Source organism: Portunus trituberculatus, chromosome 27 (assembly GCF_017591435.1).
Source record: "Portunus trituberculatus isolate SZX2019 chromosome 27, ASM1759143v1, whole genome shotgun sequence".
NCBI lineage: Eukaryota > Metazoa > Arthropoda > Malacostraca > Decapoda > Portunidae > Portunus > Portunus trituberculatus.
In genome coordinates, this window is record NC_059281.1 from 521391 (window position 1) to 534069 (window position 12679).

General features: G+C 39.5%; 1 protein-coding gene across 1 annotated transcript; it reads right to left on the reverse strand.

Moving 5' to 3' along the window:
* Positions 1-5695: 5695 nt before the first annotated feature.
* LOC123509574 (ctenidin-3-like) lies at positions 5696-12171 on the reverse strand. Its single transcript, XM_045263944.1, has 3 exons — positions 12118-12171; positions 6508-7093; positions 5696-5801 (listed from the first exon to the last, which is right to left on the reverse strand). The coding sequence occupies exons 1-3, from the start codon at positions 12130-12132 to the stop codon at positions 5791-5793; spliced, it is 612 nt and encodes a 203-aa protein (XP_045119879.1). The 5' UTR covers positions 12133-12171; the 3' UTR covers positions 5696-5790.
* Positions 12172-12679: the final 508 nt, after the last annotated feature.

The following is a 12679-nucleotide window of genomic DNA, read 5'->3' on the forward strand; positions in this document are numbered from 1 at the left end:
TGTTGCCCCAGGAGCGTAGTAGTGCTTTGGAGACAGAATTACACATGGAGCGGGAGCTCCATGACTGCTGATGTGCACGCAGCTGCGTGTAGAGAAGGGTGAAACACGCGAGTGAAACAAATGGGACTGATTTTTTGAGACGAAGTAAGCATACAGGCTGCCTTGTCGTGGGAGTACTGGGTTTTGTTTTGTGGATTGATTTTGTTTGTTTCTTGTCGTTTTATTTATTTATTGAATTATTTTTATCTATTTGTCTTTTTTTTTTTAAGTGCTACTGGTCCCCAAACAGTGTGTTAAGTCTGGGACCAGAGGACGTTTAAGCCCCGTCCACACGGAGCATCATGCATCAGCGACTTGACGCAGTAGTGGTGTTGAAAAATTGACGCCAGCGTCCAAACGGGCTGCATCACTGCGAATCTCATAACTGTGCGAGCAATCAGATCTCGGTCATCATTTGGCTTTCACGGAGGGAGGATGTCCACCGACGCTCTACTCTGCCAAGAAACTGTACTGTGGAGTATAGTTGCTGTGTGTGCACCTAAAAAAATTTTAAAATTTTTTTTAAAAATTTTTAAAAAATTGAAAAAGAAACGTCGGACTTTCTGATGCGAGCAGTGGCTTTCTTGGCGGTCTCTGCGAGGGAGCTTTTATAAAACATTTTTAGAGCTACAAGCAGAAAACCAGACAGACTGAAAATTATACACGAAAGCTATTCACTGCATTTCATGAATTGCTGAAGAAGATACATCCAGATATCTGCAAGCAGGACACCGGTATCCGAGACAGCATACCACCGGGTGCTCGTCTTGAAGCAATACTTCACTTCCTTGCCGCAGGAAGATCCTACACAAGTCTCCAGTATTTCACTAGAATTTCAAAATGAAAGCCTCAGTCTGATCATCCCTGAAACCTGCGCAGCCATCTATAATGTCCTGAGGGAGGATTACCTTAAGGTGACTATACTTTGTATCCGCCCTATGAAGGCCGGATACAAAGTATAGTGATAGTCTTCATCTCTTTATTATTTTTACATATCACATAAACAATAAAAAAAAATGTTCATAATAGCTATGTAAAATTGTACTTTGTACGGTACTATGCTGTAACCTTAATATAAACCTTTTCATACCATTAATTTGTCCGAGCCTTCCACTCGCAATATCTGATGTTCCCTAGTAAGATCTCCCATGTCACTCATGCTTAGAGCATCGAATATTAACTTCTTGGCCAATTTCTGCTGGTCTTCACTCATATTCTTGTATTTCATTGTATGAAAATAGAAGAGCGGGACGGGAGAGAGAACGCGTACATCCCTTCTCTTCAACTGTCATTGACACACTGCTCAGCGATTTGAAATAGCTCCGCGTGACTGGTCACTGTTGATGAAATCTTACCCTAGATTTTTGTCAATTTTACGCTAGATTCGAATGTTTTACCCTAGATTGTCGAAGTTGCACTCTTATACATAAGTTTAAATATTGCCCCCCCCCCCAAACCCCCAAACACACACACATTTTGGATCTTCGGACGGTTAGACTAACCGTCCGAAGGTCCAAAACGTGTACGCGTAGTAGACGGGTGAGTGGAGACTGGGGAGAAAGGGGATGGGGTGGGAGGGTGAAGGGATGGTACAAGTCACGGGGATGATTGTGTACATGAATCGAACATGAAAGAGAACCAGCCTGCCACCAGATTGGCACCATTCCAAGCACACCTATCCATAAGGCGGCAGATTACCCTAAAATTACCCTAGTTTATGCATTACCCTAAACACTACCCTAAGAAGAGTCCAATTACCTTAGTTTATGGTATTTTACCCTAAAATGGAAGCACTGTCCGCGTCATGACTGCGTTCATGATGCTGCGACGAGTTGAAAGTGACGTTTCTCAACTCGTCGCTTCAACACATTGCGCATCAAAATGCTCCGTGTGGAAGGGGCCTAGTAAGATGAGCAGCAGTCTTTATTTTTTGCCAGTTTCATCGGCTGTGAGGGTGCTTGGTACTGTAGTCTGGAAAATGATAAAGCTTATTTTTAACTATAGTGTTTGTGAAGTGACGTAGATGTGGGTAGATTGTCTTTTGTTAACAGAGGGCGGTGGTTCACGTCACTTTAAAACCCTCACAACATACAAGTAGCCTGTCCTCCTTTTGGAATGTGGTTGGCTGCTCCCTACCTGCCGATGGTGTATTGTGATATATATATATATATATATATATATATATATATATATATATATATATATATATATATATATATATATATATATATATATATATATATATATATATATATATATATATATATATATATATATATATATATATATATATATATATATATATATATATATATATATATATATATATATATATATATATATATATATATATATATATATATATATATATATATATATATATATATATATATATATATATATATATATATATATATATATATATATATATATATATATATATATATATATATATTGGTATATATATTGGAGGTTAAACAGAGTGCTAATACAGATGAATTTGAGTTGCGTCTAAACTTGAAAGGTTACACAAGGCTATACAACCCCTGTAAGCAGTGATTAACGCCCTATACCCGACTGGAAGAGTAGAGATCTGGGGGAGAACCAGCCCAGGACTGGCAGTTAAAAGAAAAGGCAGATACTGGATGTAACACTATTATTGAAGGGGTTTTTTGCTATTTGGATAATAGACTTGGCATAACTTTCTGCAAATATATAAAACACATGAAATTCAGCTGATGGAAGGCTCAAATATTCTCAATCATGTATAGCACGATGGCAGGATATGTTAAACTGAGGTTTAGAAGGTTTAATTCGAGAGGAAGAGTGAGTACTATGCGTTTGCATGCCAGACAATATCACCTCTGTTATATGCAAAGCACACAGGGATGGGCCTCTAGCAATGAAGCAGTAATCATTCAAAGGAAAATCAGCATAATAACTCTTCAGGTCTCCCCGATAAGAAGAGGCAAAACACCAGAGGTACCTACGCCTTGAAGATTCTGAGAAAGGATTGGACCCATAAGATACAGATATGGGATGCAGATCTCTAGAAAAGGGGAGAGAGTTAGAATGTGCTCCACTTTGGAAGTTAAGTAATCATCCCCATCAGTAATCAGGATAGGAAAATAAATATTGTGTACAAGTTTCATAAAGTTACACATAAAGACTAATATGAGGAAATTGGTTCTCAAATAGAGTGGCAGATGAAGGATAGAGAACCAGTAATCAGGTGCTAAGTCATTAGAGACCTTCAAAAGGAAGATTATACTTACTTATGGCTGAGAATGATTGTTGGAAGTAGGTATATAGGTATGTTTCATGCAAGGACTTTGACTTTCACGTGTAGGTTTGAGGGGTTCTAGCAGCTTTTTTGTTTTATGTTCTTATGTCTTTAAATATAGATAAGTAACGAACAAGTGTGTGTGTGTGTGTGTGTGTGTGTGTGTGTGTGTAATTCACCTCGGTCGCCTGCTGGTCACCCAGCCAGTCTTCCCCATTACGGAGCGAGCTCAGAGCTCATAGACCGATCTTCGGGTACGACTGAGACCACATCACATACTACACACACCGGGAAAGCCAGGCCACAACCCCTTGAGTTACATCCCGTACCTATTTACTACTAGGTGAACAGGGCCACATATTAAGCGGCTTGCCCATTTGCCTCGCCGCTTCCCGGGACTCGAACCCGGCCCTCTCGATTGTGAGTCGATCGTGCTAACCACTACGCTACGCGGTGTGTGTGTATTTACCTAGTTGAATTTACCTAGTTGTACTTTTACAGGGCCCAGGGCCCATATCCACGAAACTGTCTTAGGCCGATGGCATCGTTCTTAGCAAACCAAAATGGCGGCCGTCGTGCCTAACTTGCCAGAAAACGCACTTAAAATTTTTCGTCGGTCCTAATGTCGTGCTTAGCGCTAGGACTGGGTCGACCCTGTTTTAGTAGCGCTATGGACGACGGAGCTGGATGTAAACAAACAGCATGACAGCGCCACGAGAGCAACAACCACATCAGCCAGGAAGAAATCATCGTAGAAGGAACGTTTTAAGTGAGCTTAATGATGCTGAACTTATCAAGAGGTACAGATTAGACCGGGAAGGTATTTTATTTGTGACCAATCTTGTGAGGGAAGTCCTGTGTAGTGAGACCAGTAGGTCAAACCCGCTCACCCCAGAGATGAAGGTTATCATAACCTTACGTTATTTTGCCATTTGAAAAATGCAACAGTGTAACAGTGAAGACCTTCGCCCTTCCCAATCCAGCATCAGCAGAGCCATCACACAAACTGTAGACGCCCTTGCAGATGGCGGGAACTTCTCTGAAGAGCTTGTGTGTAGCTGCTTGGAGTGTTTGCTCGTTACCAACGGGAATGTATTTCAATGCATATATTTTTCTTCAGAAATATTTACTTTGATTCTATGTTACTTACCCGATACTTGTATTATGAAATTATATAAATAAAAGACAAAGAAAATGCTAGTATAATAATATTTTCTTCAATATATTCAATGTCGATATTTTGTAAGCAATGCGTTCTAGCGCGCAAGTGAGGTTCATCAACAGCGATCTAAGCACGACGACTTTCGACGGCCCTAACCCGTTGACCCTAAGTTAAGTACGATTTCAGACTTAACTCGCATCGGCCTAAGACAGTTTCGTGGATATGGGCCCTGGGCTTTATGCTCGTGTGGCCCCGTCTCCATATCTACACTTATCCAATCTTACTTTAAAAGTATGCACACTCGTTGCAGACACTACTTCTTCATTTAAACTGTTCCACGTCTCAATACATCTTTGCGGGAAACTATATTTTTTAACATCTCTCAGACATCTTCCTTTTCTCAGCTTTTTACTATGCGATCTTGTGCTTCGAATGTCATATTCTTCTCTCAGGATCAGTTTCTCATTATCCACTTGGTTCATTCCGTTGATCAATTTATAAACTTGTATCAGACCTCCTCTCTCCCTTCTTTGTTCCAGGGTTGGAAGATCCATAGCCTTTAGTCTCTCCTCATATGTCATATGTGTGTGTGTGTGTGTGTGTGTGTGTGTGTGTGTGTGTGTGTGTGTGTGTGTGTGTGTGTGTGTGTGTGTTTATTTTGATTATTTTAAAGATAGTGTTTTGACCAACTCCCGGATGATATTAAGATCGGATTTTTCGTCTTTTCTATCAGGTTTTTTTCCTTTGCTCTCATCTCTCTACACTCTTCGAAAAGCTCAAGACGTAATAAGGAAGCGAAAACACTATTGGGCAGGGAATTCTAGAGTTGCCAATAAACAAAGACGAAGCGAAGATACTAGTTAATTCTTACGTTATTGAAGTGAAGAGAGTGGTTGTTATAAGGACTGTGATGCATAAAGTAAAAAGTTTTGTGTAGCTTTTATCAGACTTTAGCTCTTATTCCATCGATCTTGGTGTTTTTCTTCATCTACTTTGCACACCCCTGTTTTTCCCATCCCTCTAATGCAAGAGCTTTACAACCTTTTAACCCTGCATACGTCTGTATTTCTTCGTATGACTTGGATTCTTTTAATAGGGAAGTTTCAAGACTGTTATCCAATTTTCTATAATCATTCTGGCAATTTTTCTCTTACACAAAAAATAAACTTTTCTTCTATACGTCCTGAGTCACCGCAAAGAAAAGATACGGCTAAGTTAGTTTAATATTTATTCAACAGAAAACGTGAGGTGATACACTCCTGAGGTCAGTGGTGGAGGAGATGGTAAAGTAATTCTGCATCCCTTCTTAATGGTAGCCTGTGTGAGAGAGAAGAGAGGTGTTAGAGAGGTGGTGCTAATGTTCAATTATATAGCGAAGGAAAAGGAGCTACGATGCTTGGGAGAGAGAGAGAGAGAGAGAGAGAGAGAGAGAGATGACTATTGGTAACGAAGCAAATGGACGTGAAATGATCGTGGTGATGGTGGTTGGGTGGTGAATTAGGCATGAATTTTGTTTGACGGAGTTACTGAGGCAGTGAAGCGAGACATGGAGGTCAGGGGAGAAAGTGTGAGTCACGTGACCGTAGACAGAGAGAGAGAGAGAGAGAGAGAGAGAGAGAGAGAGAGAGAGAGAGAGAGAGAGAGAGAGAGAGAATACTTTTATTCTCTAAGTGTTACGTATTTTGTAAATAACTGTTTTCTTTTTAGTAGGGAACAGTCTTTTCGCTGTACAGAATGACAGAATGGCAAATAATCATAATTCATGAATAGTTGAATGATGAGGATGTAGATGAATGAACCTACTTAATAACATTGTTGATGCCGTTACAGAATAATGGAATGGCGGTAAGTACGAGTACGTACGTTATAATACGTAATAACAAATGTCACATAATTTAGGAAGTTCTTTCAACATTTAAGGAAGTAAGGTGAGGCAAGCCAGAATGGGAGTGGGTACAGTGCGCTGTGGCCTTTGATCACTCACACTGACAGCCAGAGAGAGAGAGAGAGAGAGATTACTCACCATGACCGTATCCGCCGCTGCCGTGGCCATAGCCGCCACTATGACCGTAGCCGCCTCTGCCGTAGCCGCCACCACTATGACCATAACCGCCCCCATGGCTCTTCCCATATCCACCGCCACCGTGTCCCTTACCGTAGCCGCCGCCGCCGCCGTGCCCCTTGCCATATCCGTCTCCGCCATGCCCGTAACCGCCGCCTCCGTGCCCCTTGCCATATCCGCCTCCGCCATGCCCGTAACCGCCGCCGCTATAGCCGTAGCCGCCGCCGTGTCCCTTGCCGTAGCCACCGCCGCCGTGACCCTTGCCGTAGCCACTTCCACCATGCCCGTGGCCGCCGCCGTATCCATATCCACTATGTCCCTTCCCATAACCGCCATGCCCATATCCTCCTCCACCATGTCCCTTTCCGTAGCTGCCGCCGCCATGTCCTTTTCCATATCTTCCTCCATGACCTTTGCCGTAGCCTCCGCCGCCGCCGTGCCCATAGCTGCTACCATGTCCATACCCACCACCCCTGTGGCTGTAGCCTCCTCCGGGCAGGGCTAGCGACAGAGCAGCTATCACCAGCAGAACCAGTAAGACCAGGCGCTAGGGGAGAGAAAGGAAGGAAAGAGTTAATGTCGTTTTAGTACTTGAATATTATCATCTATGTCGTGGATGTCTTAGTAGTAGTAATAGTAGTAGTAGTAGATGTAGTAGTAGCAGTACTAGTAGTAGTAGCAGTAGTAGTAGTAGTAGTAAGTTTTAGTCTTAGTAAATAGTATTGTTGAAGGGAAACTGTTGGAGAGCTGAAGCTTGATGGCGGTAAAGAGGAAATTAAGAGACATTACGAAGGAGTAGAGTTTCGTGGAGCTCCTTGTAAAAAAAAGTGAAATGAAAGCATCAACATTCGAAGGAGCAAAGAAGGCAGAGTCATTAGGGAACTTCAAAAGAAGATTAGACAAATAAGTAGATGAGAATGATAGGTAAAGTTTCATACTGACACTGCCACATGTGGAGGACGACTTTTTGCAGTTTCCCTGTTTTTCTTCTCTTGTGTTCTTTGAAAAAAATGACACTATGATCTATTTTGTGGGAAGGAAGACATTCATTCAAAAGAAGAGCTTATAACTCTTTCCAATTCACTTTCCTATTTCCTATTTACAAAAAATGCACCATTCAATTCTCAGGTGCTCATATGTTTTCTTTTTTTTCTGGGCTAGGAAGAAATGTATAAGGAATGTTGTTTTGAAAAAGGTGAAAGTATTGTTTAAACGGAGCTTCCCCTACCTCCTCCCATCACGCATACACGCACACGGCCGACATAGGTACTGATGTGCAGGGATAGACTCGGTCCCTGTAAAACATTGGCACTGAAGGAGAGTACGAATATAAGCCGCGAATTGGCGGTAGGGTATTATCAATCTTAATCTACACTTTTCTAAATAATTTTCTGGTTGGAATATATTTTTTAGAATCCTGATCTACAGAATGAAGGAATTAACTGTGAAATTAAAGAACTGCCCTGTTTCGAATATAACTTTTTTTAATAATATAACTTCATGACTAGTTCAGGAAAAAAATATCTCTTTTTCAAATCATGTTAGAGTAAACAAAAGTAAGGTTATTAGAGTAGGAGCTTTTTATAGACCACCTAACCAGTCAGTAGATGTAGACAACCTAATGGTAGATGAGATAAATAGGGGGTGTACTAGTCAGACAATTATCTTAGGGGATTTTAATCTTAAGTCAGTAAACTGGGAGAGGATGGTAGGAGATGCTAGTGAAAATAAGTTTATGGAAAGTTTTCAGGATAACTATTTAGTGCAGATGGTAGATAAACCTACTAGGGGGAGGAAGGTTTTAGACATAGTACTAACAAATATTGAGCATTGTTTAAAGGAAGTTGAGGTAGGAGAGACTTTAGCAAACAGTGACCATCATATAATTAGATTTATCATTAATTCCAGTAGGGATAATATAGTGAATAAGACTAGAGTCCCAAACTATCAGAAAGGCAATTATGGTAGGTTACGTCAGTTATTAGGAGAGGTAAACTGGGAAGATAGTTTTGGAAATAAAACTGCACAGGAGATGTGGGATATTTTTAAGGTTGTAGTAAAGGGTATAGTGATGCAGTGTATCCCTTACAAAGATATAAGGCAGAGAAACAGGAAGCCATTATGGTGGACTCATGAGATAGGTAGCCAGATCAGAGAGAAGAAGAGGGCATACAGAGAGTTGCAGAAAAGTGGGAAGATGTAGATTTGATTAGGTACAGACAGGTCAGGGATGATTTGAGTAAGGTTATAAAAAAAGTAAAAGGCAGGCAGAGATAAAACTAGCTAGAGCTGGGAGTAAAGATCCCAAAAATTATATAGTTATTACAAGGTCAGTGATAAAAGAAATAAGGATAGGATTGGACCACTCAGAAAAGATGGTGTAGTAGTGGATCAAAATGAAGACATAGTAGAATTATTGAATGAACAATTTTCTTCAGTATTTACTAGGAAAGAATAGGAAATCCTGTTACAAACAGTGCGACGAGTAGTTTAAGAGCTTTAGAAAATATTGATATAAAACCGGGAATTATTAGGAAATTTATTCTTGAACTAGACGATAGGAAAGCTAGTGGTCCTGATGAGCTACATGCCAGAGTACTTAGGGAGGGTGTAGACAGTATTTCTGAAGCACTTAAGTTAATCTTTGAAAGATCACTTAGGTTTGCTGAGATACCTCAGGACTGGAAGTTAGCTAATGTTACACCAATATTTAAAAAAGGTAGGAAGGATGATGCGAATAATTATAGACCGATCAGTTTAACTAGTATAGTATGTAAGATACTAGAGAAAATCATTAAGGGTAGTATTTGGGAGCATTTAAATGAGAATAGATTAATTAGAGATACCCAACATGGCTTTAGATCAGGGAGGTCCTGTCTTACAAATTTGCTCGATATCTTAGAATATATTACCAAGGAGTTAGATGATGGAAATAGCATAGATGTTATATATCTAGATTTTAGCAAGGCGTTTGATAAGGTACCGCATAGGAGGCTAGTGTACAAATTGAGACTACATGGGATAGGGGTAGGTTAGTTGATTGGATTAGTGAATGGCTTTCTGATAGGAAACAGAGAGTAGTATTAAATGGGGCAATGTCTGAGTGGAAGGAAGTGGTTAGTGGGGTACCCCAAGGATCAGTGCTAGGACCTCTTCTTTTCTTGGTGTACATTAACGATTTAGATATAGGAATTAGTAGCAAAGTATCAAAGTTTGCAGATGATACTAAGATAGCATGTGCAGTACAGGGTGAAAAGGACAATTACAGAATACAACGAGACCTGGACAGGCTGATAGCATGGGCAGACAGGTGGCAGATGGAGTTTAATTCTAAAAGTGTCAGGTTATGCATTTAGGTAAAGACAACACAAACTTTAACTATGAGATGGAGGGATGTTGGCTAGAGGCAGTAGAGGAAGGAAAGGATTTAGGAGTAGTGATAGACAGGACTATGAAATTTTCAAAGCAATGTTTAGAAGCAAGAAATAGGGCAAATAGGATCCTGGGTTTTATAAATAGAAATGTTAGTTATAAAAGTAAGGAAGTGGTGCGTAGCTTATATAATTCCTATGTTAGGCCCCATTTAGAGTATTGCATACAGGCCTGGTCACCCCATTATAGGCAGGATATCAACATGTTAGAAGCAGTTCAGAGAAGAGCAACTAGGATGATACCAGCATTAAAGCGCCTGGAGTATAGAGATAGATTAAAGGAATTAAACATGTTTTCATTTGAGAGGAGATGTATAAGAGGGATATGATAGAGTTATTTAAAATGTTCTCAGATACAAACTACATAGATGTGAGATCTTTCTTTACCTTAGAGGAGGGAAGTAGGACTAGAAATCATGGCAGGAAGATTAGAAAGCAAGGCTGCAGGTTAGATATAAGAAAATATTTCTTTAGTCATAGGGTGGTAGACTTCTGGAATGCATTGCCAGAGAGGGTTGTAAATAGCACTAGTTTGACAATTTTTAAAAACAGATTAGATAAGCACTTAAATTTATTAGATTTATAATTATGTATAGCGCTGCATGATAGTTTTTATAAGAAATTTACTATAGTTAAACAACACATGATCCCCATGTATGGGGATCACAGATTGTAGAGGAATTCGCTGCAGGACTTAGCCCTGTTAATGCGCCAAATATTTAGAATTAGTATATAATGTATTGTGTACTTGTAAGTGTATCTTTAAGTACTGATGACGAGGTCGCTGTGCGACTGATACAGGATAACCTAGATGGGCCCTGGTGGCCCTTTGTTATCCTATTATTTATGTTATGTTATGTTATGTTAACTGCAAAGTGCAAGGATCAGCTGGAATATTAAAAACTGTATTATTGCATTCAGAACTAACCGAAGTGAGTTATAGTTGATACAGAACGTCTGTCTTTTATAAGAATTAGTTAAGTAAGATGTGAAATGTGAACTTTCCCAGCAATGACAAGCAGTAAGTGAAGAATGTGCTATGAACCATACTCTAAAACACTTTTGTGCCACATCCATGCATTCAAAAAGGCTCTTAGTTGAATTTACATGCATCTTTAGGGATGTTTTTGCCGTTCTAGTGAAAAATTTAAAATTTTTATATTATTAATAGGAGAAACAATCTTGAGAATTTGAGAACCATGTGTGATCTAACAAAATAGTCGTAGTGATATAGCATAGCGTTTCAGAATATGTGTCTAAGTGTAGAGAAACATGTGGAAGTAATTACAAGAAACATTAAGAACGAAGAATTAGATAACTAAATCATTAACTCATTGTGCATGTGTGTGTGTGTGTGTGTGTGTGTGTGTGTGTGTGTGTGTGAATGAGTGTGTGTTTGTGAATGACTCAGAAGTGAAAGCAAGCAAATCAGAAGTTGAAAGTTGTCAAAAACTTTTACGAGAACTTGATTGTGAAATGAAAACTTTGACAGTTGACGCAAAACGGAGACAGACAGAGAGAGAAAGAGAGTGAGAGAGAGAGAGAGAGAGAGAGTGGGGCGGGTCCTAACTATTCAGTCTATGTTCATTCCACGCTATGTATATTAATAACCCTGACTGACTAGTTGAATAGTTAAGTAATTGACAAACTGATTAATTGAATAACTGAATGACGACTGACTTGATAACTAAATAACTGATGAGCTAACTTATCACTTGACTGATTTGACTGATAGATTGAATCACTGACAAATTTAATGACTGATTGACTGATTGATTGACTGAATAATTGAATGATGCATTGTTGTCTGATTATATGTTTAACCGACTTACCGACTAAAGAATTAACTGACTGATTCACTTACTTACTGACTAAATGAATGGACAACGTAACAAATATGTGTCTCAGTACTCAGTGACTGATTATGATAATACAAAAGAATTTATCAGCGTACTGACTGACTAACTTAGTAAATGAAGGAATGAATATCCACTAAGTAACTACGTAACTCACTGAGTAAATAACTAACCAAATGACTAACTCACTGACTTACTGATACACAGACAAATTAACAAGTCAATGAACAACAATTTACCAACTAACTAATTCACTGAGTGACTGAGTGACAATATCAACTCACCACCATCTTGGTCATGCTGTAGGTTAGGAGAGCAGTGATAGCTAGTCAGGCAGTGATGCTGTGGGTGTTACGCGAGGCTTATATACTGACCTGAGGGAGGGGCTGCAGATGAGGGGCGGGGCAAGGAGGAGGGAGCTGGATGCTTTGTGATAGTTCAGAGAGAGAGAGAGAGAGAGAGAGAGAGAGAGATTATTAGTTGTTACGTTAGTTCATGCGTTAACAAATTTAATATTCATTCACTTTTCTTTTCTTTTTATCTTTAGAAAGAAAACACCTTGCCGAGAGGAACATAAAATAATAAAGTTTAAGGGTAATTGAGATGCCTGCACCTAAAAAGAAAAGTAAATAAATAAATAAATAAATAACAAATGAATAAAAATACCAAAATTAGAGGCAGGTGCACTAAGTGAAATCTAACGTAGAGAAAGAAATTTGGTTGTGTGAGTTTGACATAATTAAGTGAATGAATAAATGCCATGGTGAATAATATATGAGTGAATTAAGGCATGTGAATGGGTGAACTTATAAATCTTTTTATTTCTGCCCGGAATCGTGCCAAGTC